This window comes from Benincasa hispida, chromosome 4 (genome assembly GCF_027475165.1).
Source record: "Benincasa hispida cultivar pf3 chromosome 4, pf3_genome.v1.1, whole genome shotgun sequence".
Classification (NCBI taxonomy): Eukaryota; Viridiplantae; Streptophyta; class Magnoliopsida; order Cucurbitales; family Cucurbitaceae; genus Benincasa; species Benincasa hispida.
The window spans coordinates 29279102-29303826 of NC_143481.1; the positions used below are offsets into that span (position 1 = coordinate 29279102).

A 24725-nucleotide genomic window follows, 5' to 3' on the forward strand; every position below is an offset into this window, starting at 1 on the left:
TACCTTTTATGAATTGAAAACTGAGAGAAAAAAATAAAAAATTTGAGTAAAAGTAATCTCAATATAAAGAAAATGGTAAGAAAAATGAAATACGTAATATTTAAAAGTTAAAAAAAAAAAAAATCAAGAATCAAATGATTATATTGTGCCGCATGATGGTGGCGTTATTTAAGGAGTATATGTCCAAAATTAATCTATTTATGTGTATATAATGTCTGCATGTGATAGAAAAGATTGGCCAAACTAAGATTCGTAAATAATCAATTTTTTTTTAAAAAAAACCAAAATATTATTAAAATGGATTATCATAACATAACAGTGTGGTTGAATTGGTTTGAATTATACTCATCAAAATTTTTGTAAATTTAATTTGTGAAAGTGATAATTCTTTTATTTGTAGTTTTCCATTTGTATTTAAAATTAATAGTTTGATGACACTTTTTTTTTTTTAAATGTGAAACAATATTCTAACCACTTTTTTTTAGTTCAATATTCTAACAATAACGACTTTGAAAATTGTTGTGAAATAATAATCGACAATATCAATCATGAAATTAAATCATCTATCAACTGAATGCTTAAGTTGAAGAAATTAAGTTGATGAATTACGACAAATTTGTTTGTATCCATACTGACACTAATTAATTATACAACTTATTGAAATCTAGAATTTATTAGATTAGAATGAATATTTAATATTTAAATTCACGGAATGAGTTCAATAGAAGAGTAAATTATAAAGTTTTCATATCTTATTTTGGTCTATGTGTTTTTTTGGGACTTATTCTATTTTAAACTTTATACTTTTAAATGTCCCAATTGTTTTAATAAATATTAAATTAGTTTCTATTACTTGTTTATAATAAACTTTTTCAAAAATAAACTAGTGCCTATTAGCACATTCTTTTATAAATTTTAGAAACATTTTCTCATGGTTGGTTTCTTCAATAATAATAATAATTTTAATAATTTTAGAAAGTATAGGAGGTGTTTGTTGAAGGATTATGATTGGATGAATTAGACATCCTAAGTCTAATCTTTGTTTGGGGCATAGATTTAGGAAGCTGGCTTCCTACATCATTTTCCCATAAGTTTGAATAATGTTTACTATTCAAATCCATGAGTTACATTTTTTTTCTTCTAATTTAATCTAGAAAGTACGTCGGCCAACCTTCGGACATCACCTTTGATGACCACCACAGCCAACTTTGACAGTCATCGACCAACTTTGGCACCATCTCTGGCGATTGTTGCTAACCAACTTTAGCCGCCACCTTCGGCAACTTCCACTGGCCAACTTCGGTCGCCAATTCCTACAACTGTCATTAGCCAACTTTGGCCGCCATCTCGATGACTGCCACCAGCCAATCCTAGCCTCCACCTTGGTGATCGTCGTTGGCCAACTTCTAATCGCCACTGGCCAACTCCGATCACCAATGACCAACCTCTGACAACGCCCATTCCCCCCACACTAGCAAAATTTCGGCCACCAGCTCTATTGCCCACCCTCCGACGACCGCCATCAACCAACCTGAAAAAATTAATAAAAATACTCTTAGTATATAACAAACTAAACAAATTTGTATATAAAAATACTTTTAATAAAGAATTGCAATACATGTATGTTTTTTTATTTTAATGAGTTTTTATCAAAAGTGTTTAATTAAAAATAAATTTTTGAAAGATATTTTTTTTTCTAAGTCATTCCAAACTCGTCAATAGAATGCAATTGTAGGTTATATATGTAGAACTATATATGTTTGAAAGCTCTAATTTAATTTAATAACATTTTAATTTTTTTTTTCGTCAATTTAACTAGCTCGAAGACTTAGAGTTATTTTCTAAACGTAAATATTTAAAATGTTTAAAAAGACTTAGTGACCAAATAAAAACTATAATTCAAAATTTATTACTTTTTATTCTTCAAATGTAATTTGATAAGAAAAAAAAAATATAGTTTTTCAATTATTGAATTTAAGATTAAAATACTAATTTATTTTAATTTTAAGTCAGCGTATTATGGTAAAAAAAAATTAGATTATTTTTAAATTAGTTAAAGTGACAAAAAGTCTATGAAATTTTATTTCAAAATCCAGTAAGATTAAAGTATCACATTATTAAAATAATAGATTAAATAAAATTATAATTTTATTCAAAATCTCTATTTCAAAATTTTGTTAGAAAATATTATTCTAAATTTTTTTTAGTTTATTTTAAACCTAATTATATTAAAATAGTTAAGATGACAAGTTTAAACTAATCTAAAATCTAACCCGTGATTAAATACAAGAAAAGATTTCACAAACTAAATATTTATAAATCTGTATAGATTATTTTTTTTTAATTTTTTTAATTCTTTAAAATTCTTTATTTTTTTTAATTTTTTAATTAATTAATTATTGTTTTTTTTTTTTTTTTTGTAAACTTAGAAAAGGAATGAGTCACACCAAAGGCTTTGGCATTGATGTCAATGAAAATAGATCTGTATATGCACTGAACTCTCTCTCTCTGGTTGCTAAGTCATTAAAGATGATCATAATGTTCGGGTATGGCTGAGTGGCTAAAGGCATTGGTTTGCTAAATCGACATACAAGAAGATTGTATCATGGGTTCTCATCCCATTTCCTCCGGCACGGAAGTGGAACGGGCGTCTCGAAGCCCAATTAGCTCACGGACAGCCACCTCAACCCTGGCAAGTACGAGAGCTTGGTAAGAGAGAATGTAGAATGAGAAATACATTCGATTACGGCCACATTCGCAACTACCAAAGTGCACTAAACCTAGTAGAGATCTTCGACCTAACGATAATGGAACTTCAAGCCATTTAAGAAATCCGCTTTGTACCTTATTGTTGACCGAACCGGATGCACGCCAGGCCCAAATTCTCTCTCAGTCACTCGCCGGGAGCGAGCCTTATTCAAAAAAAAGCCCATCGCCTATGCAAACAGGGTTAAAAGCGGTAGATAGCCTGGTTCCTATAGGCCGTGGCCAACGAGAACTTATAATCGGGGACCGACAAACTGGAAAAACAGCTATAGCTATCGATACCATATTAAACCAAAAGCAAATGAACTCAAGGGCCACCTCTGAGAGTGAGACATCATCAGTGAGTATTTCGAGATTGGGTTGGTGTTTCGTGTACCGTCAGTACAAGATCGAAAAGAATGCATTGGATGGATGCCCGGGCATTGAGAAAGAAGGATGCTTTCAGAGGCGAAAGGCCATGGGGAGATATTTGTACCCTGTCGAAGTAAGGAACCATGGCATATATGTTTGGAATAGATTCCATTTTGAGAGAGTTGAAAAAGCACTATCTCGAAAATAGCCGAGTTCCCCAATCAGATGTTTGGATGTGAGCTATACTCCGCGAGGAGTCAAACGGGCGTATGGTCTTGCCATTTGACCTCTCTTCCCGTGTGACTAGGAATGCTCAGTGACAACCTCTCAATTGTCACCGCCTGGCCTCTGCGTCAGTCTGCCGCTTTGACGGACCAACCAGGTCGCGGATGCCTTAAGCTTAAGTAGGAAGACAGAGCTGGCGGCATTTAAGTGTGAGGCAGTGGCAGCCACCAGCAGGGTACTCCCTTCCCCCATACCATAGTCGGAAGGGATAGCGTATCTACAGAAGAGAGAGTATGGGCCCTTACCCTTAATTTAGTTTAGACGCGGATCGAATGCCTTTACGCTATAGGCTGTGTTAAGCATGCTTCTTTGACATAAAACAAACTCTTTTTCCATGACAACAGTCGCGACTATAGAGGGCGGGGCGGTAAGCTCTCTATCTATCACAGGGGGGGCTGTTCTCCTTTGTCAACGCTACTAAGGACTGGGGCGAACGGAATTCTGTAAAGGCTCGAAGAGGGGCTTACTAAGCGAAGGGCCGAAGGCGGCTTTGCTATCGAGACTACTATACCACTGAAGGGCGGCAGGCAAAGCTACAAGGATCTCGTGCGGCTTTCTTTGTTCTCATGTCAGAGTGAGGGGCCTTATCCATCCGCCAATAGAGTCGGCTTTTAGTGAAGATCCGCTCATATGCTGCATGAAGGGTGGCAAAAGGCGGCTTTGCTCATGAGTTAGCGATCAAGCGGAAAAGGACCAGTTGGTTTTTTGTCTTTCTGGAGTAGAGCTGCCAAAGGACTATCAATCACATTTGAATAAGTTTCAAAGAAAAGAAAAAAAAAATCACATTTGAACTATAAAAAATATTTTAAGTTGAAGAAAAATACCTGGCCAGACATCTTAAATAATATCTTAAAATTATGTAATTATTGTTAGGAAATATTTAAAAGAATTGATAATTTAGTACTATCTACCTTCAATAGGATGCACTTGTTTATAGTCTTCACTCGAACACCTACCTCAACTTCATCAAGATCCATCTCTTTTGCCATATACTAAGTATATCAAATAAAACATCTGATTTAGATTTTTATATATTAATTATTTAACTCTACTAATACTTAGTTAATTAAATTCATTAATAATATATTTCTCAATGAATTAATTTTATATTCAATTTAAATTAGAAGTATTGTACGTTATCAATCTTATTTTTAATTTGTCAATAAACTTTATTTTTAATTTGTTCTCGGCAGATAGTGTGATGCGGAGTTGACCTTTTAATCTGTCTTGATGCGTTGAAGCTAAATGAATTGATTATCTGTTCCTTGATTAGATGATTTTTGGTTTTTAATTGTGAGATGGAGATGTTTGTATTTATGTTTGTTGTTAATGATTTGTAGATGATGATTTCATGTTTATTGGATTCTCTTTTAACCAAATAGGATCATGAGACTTAATTTAATAATTGTATATTGTTTGTTCTCTAAATTGCATTTAGAATCGAAGTGTTTCATCCAAATACCAATATCAATGGAAGCATTCATCTTAACTTCCTTAAACAACCGTTGATGAGTCCTGAACTTACAATTTCAAAGCTTATTTTTGGCTTAGTCGTGATAAAAGTTTGGAGCATTTTTTAAGGGTAACCCAATCCAACCCAACTCAAAATTTTTGGGTTGAGTCGGGTGGGGTTGTCGGTTCTTTTCTTTTTTTTTTTGTTATTTCTTTTTCTATTGAACAATTTGATTTTTGCGGGTCAATAAACCTTCATATTTACAAAACTGAACTAATTCTAAATATATTACATCAATTAATAAAAATTTAATAATAAAAAAACATGTAATCTATGTGAAATTTTAGCATTTACATTAAAATAAAATCACTATTAATTCAATATAAACTTCAAAAGAAACTTACTCAAATAATTCAAATGTTCAAGTTCAAAATCCATACTCAAAATATTCAAAGTCTACATTCAAAATCGTAACAAAAAGTCAAAATTTAATAATAACTATTGGCCTATTACATTACATTCCTAGTTCAATAATAATCATTCAAAAGCATCATGAGGCATGACAAATGACTTGAGTGAGTTTTCTTCTTCATCTTTGGTCTTTTCACTTCTCAATGCCGGGAAAAATTATAAATACATTAAATCAAGAGGATCATTTATAAGTAATAATAATATTTGATCTTATGGCAGTAAAACTTACCATTAAAATCATCATTATGCTCAAAATCCAATTCCTTATTTCAAAACAATAGAGGATGATGAGCCCTCTACAAAAAAAAAAAATCATGTAAAATTAAATATATTAATTATTTGAGCATAATACATGTTATAAACAATAAAAGATTCATTTAATTACCCAACTCAATATTTTTACAAGCCTCTAACTCTTCAAGTTGTGGATGCCAAAACATCTCGAACATTTTTTTGATAAAAAGGGATATTTGTAGCCATTCATTTTCTACCAGTACAATATCTCAAAACCATCTTTTTTCTTCTATATCCTTGTCAGTACAATAGTTCTCCATCTTTTGATTCTTCTCTTAACATAAGAAATAGCCACATCATTAGAACTTGCATTATCGACGGTGATGAAAAAAAAAAAAATCGATCCCCCATTCCAACAAACAACTCTCAATCCCTCTCGATAGAACATTAAACTTAGGACACAAAACACTACAAAAGTTTCTAAAACCCTCTGTCTTAACAATTTGAACGACAACTCATTCATAATTATCTTAGCGCATGCTAGTCTACACGCTTGTTGGCTAAACAATGTAATCACAAAATTACTAGCATTGACTCATTTTCCATCATTTGAAGGTACGAGAGTTAGGGTGGTTTTTCATTTTTCTTCTTCCTTATATGGGTACTTTTTACATTGATTTCTTAAATGCTTCCATAAAGTACTAGATTCACAAGTATTACTGTCACATGTGTAATCTTTTCCACAATAGTTACACTTGCACCTAGCTCCATCATTAGCACTCGCTTCCATTTTTGTGAAATGATCCCACACAGACGAAGTTGGTTTATTAGTTCTCTTTCGATTGGACTTCAGAGGTATGGGTGGTATATTTTTAGGAGTTTTGCTAACATTAGGAGGGGAGGAGACATTTCATTATTACTAGTTCCACTTGCATTACCACTGTCCATCTATAAAATAAATGAAACTAGTAAACAACTAATTACACCTATCTATATAATTAAAAAAAAAACACCAACTTCTCAATTAACTCAGAACAACTAGATATAAAGATCAATCATCAATCACACATTAACTAGTATATGTACACAAAAATTATTTTACTCACGATGAAATTTGAAAATGGTGATTCGGCCGTGTTTGATTCCGTGCCCGTTGTGACGACTTTGAAGAATCTAACTATTCTCGAGACACTACGAGATTGAACAAAAATTAATTTATTAATCAATCTATGTTTGAATGGAATAGCAATTTGTTCGATTAAGGCAAACTGCTAAAATGCTAACACGTGCGAAATATTAGTCCCTTAGCAATAGCATGTTCAAACAAACTACATAACACCTCAATAAAAAAACTTGGACAGCAAAACAAATCTGTACAAATATCTATACAGCACAATAATTTGGACAACATAATAACACCTCAATAAAAAAAAAAACTTGGACAACACAATAATCTGCACAATTCCCAAATAAAACCTCCAGAATTAAATAGAAAAGCAAAAGTACCTAAAAAAATTACAGATTACAGAGAGGAAAAGGGGACTGAGGGGTCGAAATTTTTTTATTATGTACTGGAAGCGACAAGGGTTTAGGCGGAGAAAGAACTAAGGCGGAGAATTTTTTTTTTTTATGTACCGGAAGTGACAAGGGTTTAGGCGGAGAAAGAACTAAGGTGGAGACTGTTTCGACGAGGGATCAACGAGGGGACTAAGGCGGAGATCGGATAAAAAATGGTTTAGGCGTCACCGGCGATTGCAAGGGTTGGGAGGAACTAGAACGAGCACGAGGGAAGGGAGGGTTCGGTGAAGGAAGCAAGGGCGAGTGAAGCGACTGATTGCAAGGGACCGAGGGTTTCGTAATCGTTTTGCTGCTTTGTTTTTTAATATATATATATATATATATCCGGGTCGGGTTGGGTCAACTCGACCCTAAACATGAGTAACCCGAGATCTGACCCGAAATTTAAATTTTTTAAAATTTTTAATCCAACCTAACCTTTACGATTTAGGTTGGGTAGTCCGGATTAGTCGGGTTATCGGGTTTTTTGAACACCCCTATTAACTTCTAATAATCATTTAGTTCTTAAAAAAAAGAAAGAAATAAAGAAAAAGTTTGTCATTTATAAGTGGTATAAAAGTCACTTTTAGTTTTTAAATTTTGAATTAAAAGAACTAGTCCTCAATAATTTAAGAAAACCCCAAACTACATAGTTGATTGGTTCATTTATTTGCTAAGTGTCAAGTTTCAAACTAGATTTATTTTTATGTTAAATAATTAGTGACAAATGAGTCATATAGAACAAAAATAATTTGGTTAAATATTCTTTTTCTAAACTTTTATTGTTATATCTATTTAGTCCTTGTACTTTAGAAAAATTTATAATATATGTCTATGAAATTTTATGTTTGTATATGTTGGCGCGAAGATCTCGTTTAGGTCTCCTAGCCCACGAACGAAATTCTTCTGAGCTTGTGATGTCGAGCAAAACACATGCTGATATCTAAGTTAGTACATAGTAAATGTTTAGTTGAATTAAACACTCGGAATATTGTTTATTCCTTTGAGGTAGAGGAATGAGAATATTAAGGGGTTGTTTGGGATGTTGAGTTGAGATAAGATGTCTAGAGTTCATATGTTTGTAGAGTTCATATATCTGTAAAGTTCATATATGTTTGTGTTTTGAGTGCAGAGTTATTTGGTCTGAGTTCATATGTCTAGGGTGTAGAGTTGAGTTCATATGTCTAGGATATCTGATGTAGTTTTTTGAACTCTATGGACATGTTTGGTAACCATTTAGTTTTTGAAAATTAAGTCTATTTCATCAATATTTCTTGCAACGATTAACATCTTTCTTAATTGAATCCTTAGCCAAATTTCAAAAACAAAAACAACTTTTTGACAGCTACTTTTTTTAGTTATCAAAATTTGACTTGGTTTTTTAAATCATTAGTGAAAAGTAGATAACAAAGGAAGAAATAAAAATTATAAATTTTGATTCCTAATTTTTCTCCATGATTTTCATCATCATCATCTTCTTTTTATTCCTCTTCCTATTGTTGCTTAGCATTTTTACTCTGTCATGAATTCTTTTAACTGAATCTCCCTCATCATCTCTTAGCATCCAATGGAATATCACCACATTTCTTGAACAATTATCTCACTTTCAATTCCTCCAAATTTAAAAGATTATTAGAGAACAAATCTCCATTTTTTACTATTTCTTGTCAGAAAATATTTCAGGAAAACAATCTTCGTTTTATGATTTTTTTTTCTATTATGTGTTACATACTATTAGCCTACATACATACTTTTCCAAATATTATTAACACTCATTTGGTATGTGAATTCAAATAAATAAAAATGTATTTTACAAATTTCTACATATAACGTTGCATGCAAGTGAACGTGGTCAAATTATAGTAAATTAAAACGGCCGGTAAAGACCAAGTATCATCATCTGGGAATCAAATTGATATTCTTCTAGCTATTCAAAGATCGTTCTAATTTTATCTAGGGACCGACTCGTGATGTAAGATAGTGAAACTAACTAAGAAAGCAATAAAAGTGATCAAATATGAAGAATTATCAACTAAGAAATGTTTCAAAAAATAGATTTCATCAAAGGTATAATTAAACACAATTGCTTGACTCTTAAAGTAATTAACACAACACCTAAATATAGAAGTTTTTTTTTATCCAAATTGAATCTTTTGCAAACAATATTTTCTCATACCAATTAAATGATAATTAACATTACTAAATTAAGAAGCATGATATTAAGTTTCTTCATTAACAATCTCTACCATTATCTAAATACAATAGTGTGTTCGAACGATAGTCTGACATGCATGGTCTAATCTAAAGCCTACTTGTTTGAGCAAGATTCAAATCATAAAATCATGCCAATGCTGATCAAACAATCAAAAGCATTAAGAACGGTCATGCTAGAAAGTATAAATATAAATTAACATTCAAGAAGTAAAGTGTTCAATACTAAGAATTCGTCTACCCCTAAAACTATGAGAAACTTAGCCTAACATAGCTTCCATGGACAAAACCAAATTAAGAATGCAACAATATAGAAAAGAATCCAATAAGAGGAAAAGAAGTTATCCGACTTCCGATTGTATTCCCGTGATGAATTTAGCTTTCAAACGATCGTTGACTCCTCCAACATCATGAAGACTCCATATTTTTGTCTATACCCTCTCTCTGGGTCTGAAACAGTAAAAAATTCAATGTGGAGGTCGGCTAAAAACCTTAGGTTAAATAGGAGAAATTTCACTTTAGAAAAGGTCGGCGTTGCAACGCTCGAAAGTAGCATTGCAATGCTAGTCCGATTGTTGTCGCAGTGTAATGCTATGCTCAACAGGAGCATTGCGACGCTGGCCTAGCGTAACAGTGCTCTAGTGAAGCGTTGCAACGCTCTCCAGAATGTTGCTATCAGATCATCAGCGTAAAGGGGTAGCGTTGCAACGCTCTGCATTACGCTGCCCCGCCTCTTTGAAGTTTGACCTCTTTTTTCAACTCTTTTCTTCACTCTCTTTGATCCATTGCTTGGTTTTGACTTCTTTAGGCATAATTTGGTCATTTTTCACTCATTTGAAGCATAATTCAATTCGCGAATATAAAACCTAAAAATCACTAGCAAACACATCAAATTTTATAAAATCATGTAAAAAACCATCATAAATTAAAGGTAAAATACGCGCATTTTAGGTGAGTATCATATAAATATTGCACTTAATGTAGACAATACTATTATTTATATAATCAGCAACCCTACAACATACTTTAACAGTCATCGGTCTTATATTTGTCGAAAGTGGTTGTTGAAGTTGGTTATCGAAGATGATTTTCACTATAGTTTATAGTTGAAGGTGGTTTTCGGAGCTTGAAGTTTGTCTCATTAAGGTGGTATTGGAGTTGGTAGTCAAAGTTTGTTGATGGAGGTAGTTTTTAAAGCCCAAAGTTAGTCGTCGGAGTTGGTCGCATGAAGATGATTATTGAAGTTGATCATCAAAGATGATTTTCGTCGGAGTTTATAGTCGGAGGTGGTTTTCGAAGCTCGAAGTTGGTTCATGAAGGTGGTATTAGAATTGGTTGCTGGAGTTTTTTCACCAAATATGGTTGTCGAAGTTGGAAGTTGGTCGTTAGAGTTGCTTGCTCGAAGGTGGTTTTCTCCAAAGTTTGTAGTCGGAGGTGGTTGTCAAATCCTGCGAAGGTGGTTGTTGGAGTTGGTCATCGGAGTTTGTTGTCGAAGGTGATTGTCGAGCCTAAAATTGATCATCAAGGTTGGATCACTGGAGTTGTCACCAGAGGTGGTTGCCAAAGCCTAAAATTGGTCATTGGAGTTGGTCGCTGAAGTTGTCATCAAAGGTGGTTGTCGGAGCTCAAAGTTAGTTCCTGGAGTGTGGCAGCGATAGACATCGACAATGGCTGATAGGTAAGGCCATTGAAAACATTGGAAGAAGGAGAGTTGGAGTGAGTTTGGGTGAGTTGGTAAATATACCAACTCAACCTCACCAACATTTAAAGTTGGTGGGCCAAATATTGAATTGATATATTATAACAATGAAAAATTAAAAACAAAAAAGAAAAAGAAAATATAAGTTGATATTTCAATTGTAATTTCAAAATATGAAAACAAACTCATTATTATCAAACGTGAATTAGTTAATTAGTTAGATTAGATTTATTTCACTCTTAACTAGTTAGAATAATTGCGTGATAGAAAACTAATACATATCCTAAAGCTCTACATTATTTTTTTCTCAAAAGAAAAAAAAAACTCTGCATTAATTATTGGTTTTGTTGATTATACATTGATTATAAAATTCTTTTGAAAAGCTTTTAATACTTCAAAAGTCGTCAAATTCAATTTTAATAAATTTGGCTAATGGATTAGGTCAGAATACACCACCGTCAACACTGTTCTTTTAGGTTTTAAAATATTACAATTTTGTCATTAAAATTTGAGTTTTGTTTCAATTTGATTCCTAAATTTTAAGATTTACACTTCTAATTTTCATCTTCACTAAATATTTACTTTTAGTCATTGACGTTAATGTCTATTAATTAATTAAAATAATTATGAAGGACAATTTTAAAATTAATTTTAATAGCAATGAAAAAATAGTGAAATTAATTAATTATAATTCTTTTAATTATTTAAATTAAGTAATAGACTTTAACAATAAATATTAAAATGTTAGTATTTAGTGCAAAAGCGAGGTTAAAAGTTTAAATCTTGAAATCTAGAAATCGAATTGAAACAAAACTCAACTTTAAAATTGTAACATTTTAAAACATAAGAATTAAATTGAAATCAAACACAAAACTTCAGAACTAAGGTCATTTTACAAAAATTGTAATGAAAATTGTTGTAATTGTAATGGAATTCTATTGATGAATTAATTGTAATGAGTTTAATTGCAAACGTAATTGAATTGCTTTTGATCGCGTTACTTAAAATTGTAAATTTTGACATATTTACGGTTATTGTTAGCTCTGAAGGTGAAATCGTAATGGTAATGAGAATAGTAATAGTAAATGTATCAAATTTCACAATTTTTTCTTTGGACCAGTAACAATAATGATAACGTAATGGTAATAATACGACGTAATTTTCAAATGCAATTGAATCGAATACGCTCCACTTGTCAATCATTTTATGTTTGTTGATGATTACAAATTTGGAAGTAGGCTCCATGTGTCAGATAGCATGCAGAGCACAACTAAAATCAAATGAGATTCACTTTTCAAATTATCATTGATTTATTACTTTTGGATTGTGATAAAAGTGTCCTAAATGTATAATATTTTAAAAAAGCTACCAAATGGATATTAGACCGAAAACATAAGAATCAGTAGATATTTTTTTCCTAAATTATGAGATAAGGTGAATATACTATTTGGTATATATATTCTATCTTAATTCATATATTTCAAAATTAAAAAAAAAATTGACAAAAGAAACTAATTAAATTTAATCTCCATATTTTCGAAAAATTTTAAGTTAGATTTCATTATTAATTTGAAGTTAATTTTAAAACTGAACTTCAAATTAATAATGAAATAGAATTTAAAAATTTTCTAGAATATGAAGATTAAATTTAAATAATTTATTTTTTCAAGAAAATTAAGATTTTGAAATATATGAATTAAGATAGAATATATATACCAAAATAGTAATTTTCGTCTTACCTCATAATTTAGGAAAAAATATCTATCAGTTTTGACGTTTTATATAATTATAAAATTTAACTCAATTTTAGAAAAAAATTACTACATATTTCATGCTGTATTTTTATCTAATACATTTGTTTAAACCATTCAATTAGATTTTATTTTAAAAAAGTAATATAAAATTATTTATGTATAAAATCATATTTTTAGTCTGAATATTAAACATAAAGATATCATGCACAGTAATTTGTTATAGTTTAGTAATCTATATTACCTTAATTTGAGTATTAATACACATCAAAACAATCTAAAATTACATTAATGTAAATTTGTGATTCTTGACATAAAATCTTAAATTTTCTATCACGGAATTCGACATATATCTTTCGACTAAAAAGTCAAAAATTCAAAATTTCTATAATGAGGTGAACTCATTAAAATAAGTTACATACTAACATATGTTCCTCATTAATTAAAGAAAAAGACACCAACTCTCGATTAGTTGATTGACCTAATGGATCATTGACCTAAGTTTTTAGGGTTTAAATTTTCAACTTATACATTATTAATAATTTTGTATTGATATTTGAATATAATTTAAAATATTGAATTTAAGACGTATTATTATTATTATTATTATTATTATTATTATTATTATTATTATTATTATTATTATTAGTAGTAGTAGTAGTAGTAGTAGTGATTTTATGCATTTAAAAATATAATACACTAATTGTGAAATGCATAGTTTTTCTTAAAATCCTTCCAACCTGCATACAAAAATGTGTAGCTTTCTATATTAATTTTGATTATTAATCAACGTATTTAAAAATAAAAGGTAATTAACAATTAAATTTTAAGGTGAAACTGATTTTATAATTATAATGTAAACGTGATGCAAATGATATATATATTTTATTGAATACTATTGATAAAATATTCATTATTACATATTTGTTATAGCCTCATCAAGTTAATTTAGTTACAACTTAAAGTTAACTAAATGGCATATCATACCAATATTTTATTAATGTATAGTACTTTTTTCTAATATAGTATAGAAAAGATCGAATCTCTAATTTGGAAGTTGATAGTACATTATTCTAATTGAGTAGGTTCATTTTGACAATAAAGCATGATACTAACGATAAAAGAATGAGTAGAAATGTAATTAATTTTTTAAAAAGAGAATTTCAATTTCAATTTCATGTATATATACATTTTACCTTGGATTTAATTTTAACTACATTCACCTAGTCATTTTACCAAAGACCAAACTTAACCAAACTCACTAATTCCATTGAAAAATAGACTTTGATACAAAATTAAATTTAAGAGTGTACATTATTATTTATGTAATCAATCTCCCAGCGCTCACAAAAACATTGTAAATTTTAGGTAAGACTTGGTTATACCTATCTACTTATCCCTCTTCATTTATGACATACCAAGAAAATAATAATATTTTTTTTTTTTAAAAAAAAAAAAGTAAAAAATTTCTTGATACATGGACGAAATGTTTATAATCTATTAAATGCAAATAATATTAGAATAGTTATGTAAATTAATAATTTAATTCAAAAGAATTGAAAAATGAAAGTAAAGTTTAATAGAGATGAGAATGAATAGAAAAAATGAGAGTGATCCTGTGTTGAAAATGTGGATGGGTTCCAATAGATTTGGAAGATCCAAGTGGCCTCTTTGGGGGAAGAAGAATCTTTCTGATAAAGAAAATGTGGGCCCCAAAACCACACATCATTTGCTTCTAACCATTCTCATCAACATCATATAAAGAATAAGGGAGCCTATTTTATTTTATTTGTTTCATTTTAAAAGGAAAACTTGGTATTAGTTTTCTTATTAACTTGATTCATAAATGACTCAGGACCACATGAAAGCAATATAAAGACTCCATTCTTTTTTTTATATATTTTTTTAGCATGGGAGTTTGAAGGAGGGGATTAAACCAGTGACTTCAAAATTGTTAGTTAGCTAAGTTATGCTCATTTTGGATTGATACGTCAGTGATAAAAAAAAAATAATGTCTAGTTTAAATTTTCATCCAAAATTCATCGTCGTACTCTAAAGACCTTAGATGCTTTTTGTCAGTTTAACTAAGATGTTGGACTAAAAAATGTTTCTTTACATTTATTGAAAAAGGATGATCATGTCAAAAACACATTTCAACTTGCTTCCAATTCTAAATATTTAAGAGAAAATACCTTTTTCATTCTTAAATTTTGGATTTAATTTCTATTTGGTACATAAATTTCAAAACGTTACGAATTTTAAATTTAATTTTCATTTTTTAAAGAAAGTTTAATTTTGATTTAGTTCTTAGATTTTCATAATCTTACTCTTTTAGCCTCCAACTTTTAGTTTAGCTTTTTTATTTGATTCTTGGGTTTCAATATTTGAAACTTTTTACCCTCGAGTTTTTTTTAGCTAATGCTCACTTTGGTTTTTGACATTAAATTTCAGTCAACATGTGATTGTTTAATTGAATTGTAATCTATTCAATGTTTTTAAATTGATTTATAGACATTAATACAATGAGAGAAAGTGAGTATTTAGTGAAAAATCAAAGTTAAAATTGAACATTTCGAAACTTAATGACCAAATAGAATTTAAATAAGTGTACACTTTGAAATTTAGTGACCGATTAGAATTAAAACTAAGACTTGTGGATAAAAGTAACATTTTGGAATTTAAAGACCAAATAAAAAGTGTATCGAAAACTTAGGGACCAAGAAATAAAATTTTCGATATTTAAATTCACTTTAGCAGTAACACGACAAATATCAAATTTTAAAATGAATTCAAATAACTTAAACTATAAGTTTAACCACTAGACTTTCAAAATTATATCTAACTAATCATCCACTAAAAAGAATGTTTAGTTTAATTTCAGAAAATTTTCATAGAATGAAAAATGTCAAACTATTTATAGAAATAGCAAAAAAATACTGGTAGACTTCTATTAACATTTATCATCAATGATATATTTTTGTTAGTTTCTATCATTGATAGACTTCAGTTGGCCTCTACGAAAGAAAATTAAATTTTGCTATTTTGTGTAAATAATTTCCTTTAATTTTCTATTTTTAAAAATCTCTCTTAATTTTATAACTAATAAATTCTTAAACTTCTATATCCAATAATTATTTAAGACCAATTAAATACATTTTGTAGGACCAAAAAAAAATACTTTTCATCCCCTAAACTTTCATGAAAGTAATAATTTAGTTTTTAAACTTTTATTGGTAATGATCTAGTCCCTATACTTTTGATTTTGTAATAATTTAGTCTCTGAACTTTAATATGTAACAATTTAGTCCTCGTACTTTGAAATTTACAACAATTTAATCCCTAACGTAATTTTTTTTTTTTTTATCAAAGTTTGATGTTAAACTTTATTATTTTATGATGTAAACTTTGTATTTTATAAAATATTTTTAGTCTCTAATTAGTTTATCGATTTATTAATACAAGAAATCTAATTAAATCTTAACAATAATTTCTACAATACGAACTAAATTATTATAAATTTGAAAGTATAAGGACCAAATTATTAAATAGTAAAATTTAGAGACTAAATTAATACAAAAATGATATTTAGAGACTAAATCGTTATAAAACAAAGTTAAAAAAAAAATTATCCTATATTTAATCATTAAAGTTTTATAAAAGGCTTAATAAGCATAAAACTTGAGAGTTTCGATTCCCTCATACCAAGTACTGTCAAAAATCAGATATTGTTATTAAAATAATCAACAGTTGGACAAAAAAAAAAAAAAAGAAAAGTTATCTTTAATTTTTACTTCATTAAAAAGTGGAATAATTAGGGTAAAAACAAATTAAGATAACTGAGAATCATATCCAAAGCTACATGGTCCCATTTGATTTCAGACAGGAAAGCAAAAGAAAAAAAAGGAAAAAGAGAAAAGAGACTGCCATTTACAACGTGGTGTAGGGGACAAATATGATGTCCTTATCTATTGAGTTCACAAAAACTATTGTTTTTTTTTTAAAATAAGCAATAATTAGGTGCAGTTTATATTATAAAAAGTTAGAATAATTTTTCATAATAATTTCATTTATTGTGTGATACATCAACGTATTTTTAAGAATAGAGTGAGACCTACTGATATTAATGTAGGATCACAAATATTTATGAAGTGAAATTTATAATATTAACAAAGGAAGTATGGTACTCTTGTACTACTAGAAAAAATTTTCCTAGGCTCCCCATTCTTTTACATGGAGAAAAAAATTTTAAACAATATATTTTTAAAAAAATACTATCATATGCCTATTTTTTATTTGACAATTGTCTGGATTGTACCGACTTAGATATAGTCACACAGCACCTAAGTAAAATTTTTATTTGACAACTATTTAGATGCAGAGACATAAGTTTAACTTAATATCTAAGTATTTTCCTATTAAAAGAAGAAGAAAATGAGGACAAAGTGACAAAGGACAATCAATTCAAAGACTTTTTTTGTCAAACAGATCCAAAAAATAAATACAGAGAAAAATGAATACGGCAAATACAAAAAAGAAGTGGGGCTTTCTTTTTCTTTCTTTTTTGGTATAGAAAATATGGAGTGAATATGTCATTTTCTTAAATAAATTGGTGAGAAAATTTCAACACAGTTAGTTTCCAATGAATGAATGAATTAATTAAAGGCAATGACCCCTTAAACGGGGTGGCTCAGTCAACCCATCCCCAACTTTTTTATTATCATAATATTCATTCTATGCCTTTTTCTCATTTTATTTTATGATAATATTTGGATGTATTTGGTGTAAACAATTCTCTCATTTTTTTCAAAATAATTTATTGATTATTTAATGTCAAATTATGAGATGCACAAAGATATATGTTATCTAGATACACTTGAAATATTTTTCTTCATTTTATATTGACAAACTATCACCACCCATGCCCCACTCAACTTTACACACACAAAGCCAGCAGGGTTGACTATATGATGTTCACAAATCTAACCATGAAAATCTACTCAATCACATAAGTAAACAAAAAGCATGCCAATATTAAGGCATTTTATGTTTAAAAACACATGTTTATTTCTAAAAATTTTCGAAACAACATTTCTATGTTTATGTTATATCTAGATTTTGAATTTTAAATTTTAAAATATAGAACTACATCAAATGTACGTAAAGACATGAGAATAATAAATATGTTTTTTGGTCTCTCGATTTTAACTCTGGTCCCTAGATTTTAAAATGTTATACATTTAATCCTTAAATTTTAGGTAGTCAATAAGTTTCAAATCTTTACAGTTTTAGGTTTAAAATTTCAATTTTATTAATTAATTAAAAATAATTATGAAGTGAAATTTTAAATTTAATTTTAAAAGTGATAAAAATAGTGAAACTTAATTAATTATAATTCTTTTAACTATTTTTATTTATCAACATAATTAACTCTAAAGATGAAAAAGTAAGTATTTAATGAACAATCTCGAGACTAAAAATATAAATCTTGAAACATAGAAACCAAACTGAAGCAAAATTCAAATGTCAAGAATATAATTGTAACATTTTCAAACAAACCAAACTCAAAACTTATAAGCATGTCACGTTGTAAACTCAATTCATTTTAAAAAAATGAAAATATATATTATAAATTATATAATATTACAAAATAATAATCCTACAATTTTTTTTTAACACAAAAGATGTTCATAAATAAAATATCAATAGTTTATTATCGTAATTACAATTTCGTTTTAAATATAGTATTAAATATATTTTAAAATCAGAATCTAATTTTTAAATATGCTACTAAAAGACATATATGAAAACACAAGATGCTAAATTTATTTTCATTGTTTCCAGATCTACCAAACATGTCCCAAGTTTTCTGGTCATATATAAAGTTGAATTTAAGGGAACTAACTAAAAGATAATAAACCAAAAAGTTGAAGAAAGTAAAGAGGGTTGAACTTTGGGGTTATTATGTTGGTTGAAATTTCTTAGATCTATAAGTCAAGGGGATTGACTATTTCCAGCTATAAAAAAATAAACTTAAAATCATTCAAACTAAGTAATCTATATCCAGCTAACTCTCCCAAAGGCAAAAGTCTTGGTAATGAAACTTTTGGGAGCTTTCCCAATTCATACACAAATTCAAATAATAATAATAATGTTGCAAAAGAATAGGTTTGTTTTATTCATAACATAACTCATATTTATCATTATATATTGAAGTGTAATGTATTGCAAAGAAAAAAAAGAAAAAGAAAGAGAGAGCACTTTCTTCACCTCTCTAAAACAAATGAAAAAACAAAATAGTATAGATGATGGGGTGGGTGAGGGAAGGGGGGGAATCAGGGACCTTCTTACAAACTACATACATAGATTTCATTTACGAGTATTATTATTCATGTACAAAGATACCAGAGCAAAGACACTGATGTGTACCTTGGAACATCCTGGGTAGCTTTCGCAGTCGTCAAGCTGAACCGAGACGTTCAGAACTTAACTCAAATAAAACAGCAGAAAATCGATATGTACCTTTTAACCAAGCTGCTTTCTGCTGAAGTCGGGTGTAAAACATGTTTCTTCTATTCTCCTTTGAGTCAAATACTTGTTCATAGTTTCGTACAGGTTATATACCTAATCGTTTTGAATGGCATATATTACATTACAAAACATGCTTCACATTGCTTTTATCTTACACGCTTCACACGTCTATGCACCTGAAAGAAAGCATATATGTGAAAAGTAAAGCATCAGTTACAAAAGACAGTCAGATAATAGTACCAAAAATAGTTAACTTTGTCCCAACTCCTAGGAGGACGTTCGGAACAAAGAGTAGAGTTGTGAACTCTTAGGACCTATAGTATAGGAAGCTAGTATGTTAAAAAAATGATGTTTTTTAGTCGTGGGCTTACAAATTCGTTGGACCAAACAAGGAGTGGGGTTCACACCTCCACTCTCCCAACTCCTTGGGCCCAAACATCCCAAAGATTTATGGGGTACATCCAGGAGTTGATTATAAGAGTGTATTAACATCTCGAAAAGCATTTTCATATCTCAAAGTTTAAAATCAAGGGTCTAAGTATTAACCAAAAAACAAAAGTAGGAAACTCGTGCAAATAAAAGTAGGATGAAATGCTTTATTAAAAGAAACTCGAAATGTCAGACTCCTTACGTAGCTTTTTCAGCAACTTCTATACAGCAACCTCCAAACAGAAGTTTAGCAATTTCAGGGATCTGGTGCCGGGGCATGGGTGTCTCCATTCTGTTGTGAGGGTGATGATTTTGATGAATTATAAATCCTACCATTCCGTAGTTCTTGTAAATAACTTTGAGAGGCCAAATACTCGAGTGCTACAACAATATCACTAATAAGAGGGCGAAATGATGGTTGTTCCTGAAGACACATTGCAGTAATTGCAACGGCGTGTTGCAAACAACGAAGAGGGAAGTGTCCTTCCAACAGGGGATCAACTAATTCCGCAAACTTTCTCCGGTCCTTAAGTATAGGACGGGACTGCAAAATCGATGGAAAGTGATGAAACAAATTATCCAAGGAAAGTATCAACAACTACTCTCAACTCTTAAAATATACATCGTATGGAGAATGCCACAAGACTAAAAGTCCTATACAAAACTAAACAATAAGTTCAAATACTTCAACTCAGCAAGTTGAAGGAATCGTGTAAGAAGGATAAAAAGAACATGCACATTAAACAAAGACAGGTGGGACTACCACCAAAGTGAGCTTAGTTTAACTGACATAAAGTATGTGTTAACGACCAAAAGGTCAATGGTTCGAATTCCCCTACCCATTGTATTAAAAAAAGAAAGTGGGACTAAGAGCAAAAATTATATCAAAGTACTAACCCAAGCAACTAAGTTCTGCTCTCCAGGTCTCCTTTTTGTATCAATTACCTTGCGCCCCGTAATAAGCTCAAGCAGAACCACGCCAAAGCTGTAAATATCAGATTTAAGGGTTAATTTACCACTCATGGCATACTCTGGAGCACAATATCCATATGTTCCCATTACTCTAGTTGAAACATGAGTATTGTCGCCAACAGGTCCCAGTTTAGCTAGTCCGAAATCTGAAAGCTTAGGATTAAAGTCATTGTCCAATAAGATATTAGCTGACTTCAAGTCACGGTATATGACTGGGGGATTTGCTTTACAGTGGAGATACTCGAGGCCTCGAGCAGCAGCGACTGCTATCTTCATCCTTGTATTCCAACTCAGTGGCTTTTTGTCGGTATCCAAATCTGAAATAAAAAAAATTCACCATCAAGGTATCAGATTACGTGATGAATTTGATCATTTGTTTCTTTTAATAGATCTATATCAATCCAAGAACTTTCAGTAAAACTATCAAATATGGAACCATAAATGATTAGTTGCGAAAATGAGGCTATCAACTAAATTACACAATACATTTACACATCAATAATTTGATTTACTACTTGTAACTGTTCACCATTGTAATTTCTTAACTTCCAGGTAGACTGGCATGATGAAAATAGGATTAGAGGATTCAAAGTAGGGACTGATAATCAAGAGGGGCAGTGTAAAAGATGACATTCATTTTATATCGGTGAACTTCATAGAAAATTCCTGTTTTAGATTGAAATTTGCAATCATAGCAGTCAAGACTGTCATACCAAAAAATTATTTCCAAAAGTAATTATACACTAAAGGTAAAACTCAATAGAAAACCAACATATAATTATCTCCCCTCTAGAAACATAAAAGTAAGAAGTTTATGATTAACAAATAAAACCTTTTCTTATCAATCATAAAATTTTTGAGTTACCATTCACCATTGACATGGAGGCCCACAGATGGATTGATATAGTGGCTTTCGTTAGTGTGGGCATGTAACCCAAAAAAGATAGATAGAAAACTTGAAATTTTCATGACCACAAAAATTAAGGTTAGAAAAATACATAGGATAGTATTGCATCATAATTTATTCTAAAGATACTAGGCTACCTTGCTAAGGAGGATATAATACCATAGCTTCATTGCATTTACATATTGAAAATGGTTAAATGAAAATTGAAATACTCTGACAAAATGTAATTAATTAGCCAATTATGTTAGATCAAATAAATAAATTAACATAGAAAAGATTATAAATATTTATCTGTGACTACACTATATCAATTGACTTATCATTGACTTGGCTGACTCCCCCAAGTCAATGGCCAAATTGGTCCAAGTAGGATCAAGTCTGACCAGGTCCCTATAATATTCTATAGGAAAATTTCTAGGATTACGATAGTATCGCCTATTCATTGCTTGTCATAAAAGAAGCATTTAAGAATTGTGTGGGACCCCTAACATAAAATAATAGGTAGTATCGCCTATTCATTGCTTGTCATAAAAGAAACATTTAAGAATTGTGTGGGACCCCTAAAATAAAATAATATATCATGAAAGGGCATTTCAAATGCTGAATGAAAGGAGTATATATAGTACTAGAAAATCTAACCATATATATGGATATAATATGGATATCCACATGATCATACAACTATAAATTTGGTAAAACATAATATAGTACTTGCAGAAAAAGAAGACATAACTCGTGACAGAAATCCTGATGTACCCGTTCCCTCCCATCACATACACACAAGTATTTCAAAAAAGAAGTAAAGTGAATTTGTCATATAATAAATTATGATTGGACAATTTGGTGGGATACACAGGTAAGTACTTTTCAAATGCAAATGCAAAAAAAAAACAATTACCAAAGAGATGATCTTCCAGGCTTCCCATAGGCATGTACTCATAAACCAAAAGCCTTTGATCTCCATCAGTACAGTAACCAATCAAGGTGACGAGATTAGGATGGTGCAACAGACTCAACATGAGAACCTCCACAATAAATTCCTGAAAGCCTTGAAGCCCATCGCGATTAAGCTGTTTAACTGCAACAATCTGCCCACAATAACAAATGGTCAAAACTGTAAAAAATAAAAACTAATAGTTTCTAGCCATAACAAAGCTGACAAAATGCAATGAAACCTTAATTTACCTGTCCTGTTTCCAAACGACCTTTGTAGACACGTCCAAAACCACCCTCTCCAAGCAAATTTACTTCCTTGAAACCTCGAGTAGCCATGGCGAGTTCACGAAACGTAAAACTACGAGCAGCTGCGCTCCCCTTTGGACAGCTTTCACGGTTGCTCTCACCTTCTTTTCCCCTCCATGTACCTAACATTTAATGGTTAATAGCCTGACAACAAAGGCATATTTGGAAGTGATTCTAAAATTGTTTAAATCACTTCCATCATGTCCTAATAACTCTGAAACACAACTCAAAATTAATTTAATATTTAACTTTACACTATTAAATGCAATTTCCAGATCATCCAAAAATGACTAATTTCATAATCAATTCCAACCATGCACTAAGATTATTACCCAAATGCACATGGAAGAAGTAGAAATAAGAGCAAGATTATCAACACAAACAATGTCATTAACTCAGTACAACATTTTATCATTCTGATGTACAAAAAGGAAAGGGGGAAAATACAACCAACCTGAGGAATTAACAGAATGGCGGGATTCAAATCGAACACGACTATCAGTTTCGACCCGGCTCCCATCTTGAGTACGAGGAGAAATACAAGAAAAGCAACTCATATTTCCCGAACCCAAAATCAAAAACCCATCAAAACATGAAAGAACCGCAACCGAAATCGCTAATTTCTTAATAGAAAAGAACAATCCCAATCATTAGGTTGACAGAAACAGAAGGAGAAGAGTCTTCTCCTCCTTCCCCCCCCGAATCGGAGAGATTAAGAGAAGAAAACCCTGAAACAAAAATCCCCACCCCCAAAGAAAAAGGGAAAATGAAGAAAAGGGGTGGCGGAGATTACTGCAGCGAAGAACACGTCGTGGAAAATCTGCAAGGAAAGAATGAGAAAATTTGAGAAAGGGAAAAAGGGCGTTAGAAATACAGAGAGAAACAGAGGAAATGAATTGGAATGGAAAAAACAACAAACCTAAAAATAGAAAAGAGGAAGGAGCGATTTAGCGCCACAGTTAGCGGAGAGTGGCTCCTGAATCATACCCATCTTTTCTTTTCTTTTCTTTTTTTCTTTTTTCTTTTTTTTTTTTTTTTAAGGAAGGAATTGGAAGGAAATGGATTGCGTTCGGTGGCGGTGGGCCTGTTCTGCCACGCCGCCGCGTTCTTATTCCTAATTTTCTGTCCGCCGGTTGTTCCTATTTTACGTAATTGCCCTTATGAAATTATGTTATTTACCAGACATGCCACTGAAAGTTTCCATTTCTGGAGGCCGAGGAAACTGTTTTATCAAAGTCAGCGTCGTCCTTCATTCAGTGATGCTCTGTCTCTCACTCAAACCTGACTTTTGTTATTTTTTCTTTTTAAAAAATTAATAATTAATTATAGAACTCAAATTAACATTTAGTTTGAGGTAAAATACCAATTTGACCTTCTACCTTAGAATTTGTTTAATTTTACTTCAAATGTATAATTTTAATCCTTTAATTTTTTTTTTGAAATATGTAATAAAATATATGAATAGGTACTCAAAATTTATAGTGAAAATGTCATTAGGTAACAAATTTTTTTTAAAAAAATATCACAACGAGTTAGAATACATTTGGTAATTATTTCATTTTTTGTATTTTGGTTTTTGAAAATCAAGGCTATTTTCTCGTGAATTCTGAGCCAAATTTTAAAAACAAAAATAAATTTTTAAAAGCTACTTTTTTTAGTTTTCAAAATCTGATTTAGTTTTTTAAACTCATGGTAAAAAGTAAATAACAAATAAAGAAATTTAGGTAAAAATAGTATCTACAGGTTTAATTTTCAAAAACCAAATGGTTACTAAATTGAGCCTTGACAATTGGACTAAGCTTAAGATTTATTAAAAGAATAGAGACTATAATTAGACATTTGAAATTAATGGATTAAAATCAAATCAAA

At 30.4% G+C, this 24725-nt stretch overlaps 1 protein-coding gene and 1 long non-coding RNA gene across 3 annotated transcripts; both read right to left on the bottom strand.

Moving 5' to 3' along the window:
- Positions 1-5267: 5267 nt before the first annotated feature.
- LOC120076570 (uncharacterized) lies at positions 5268-5805 on the bottom strand. Its single transcript, XR_016529430.1, has 2 exons — positions 5556-5805; positions 5268-5462 (listed from the first exon to the last, which is right to left on the bottom strand). It is a non-coding gene; the product is annotated as an uncharacterized LOC120076570 (long non-coding RNA).
- Positions 5806-18944: 13139 nt separating this feature from the next.
- LOC120076633 (putative serine/threonine-protein kinase PBL21) lies at positions 18945-24080 on the bottom strand. 2 transcript variants are annotated; one of them, XM_039030510.2, is made up of 7 exons: positions 23776-24080; positions 23311-23676; positions 22800-22978; positions 22513-22702; positions 20633-21024; positions 19938-20279; positions 18945-19482 (listed from the first exon to the last, which is right to left on the bottom strand). In XM_039030510.2, the coding sequence occupies exons 2-6, from the start codon at positions 23411-23413 to the stop codon at positions 19992-19994; spliced, it is 1152 nt and encodes a 383-aa protein (XP_038886438.2). In that variant the 5' UTR covers positions 23414-23676; positions 23776-24080; the 3' UTR covers positions 18945-19482; positions 19938-19991. The 2 variants fall into 2 exon arrangements, with proteins under 2 accessions (XP_038886438.2, XP_090168843.1); XM_090312717.1 differs by lacking the exon at positions 23776-24080 and having other exon boundaries at positions 23311-23759.
- Between the last annotated feature and the right edge of the window lie 645 nt (positions 24081-24725).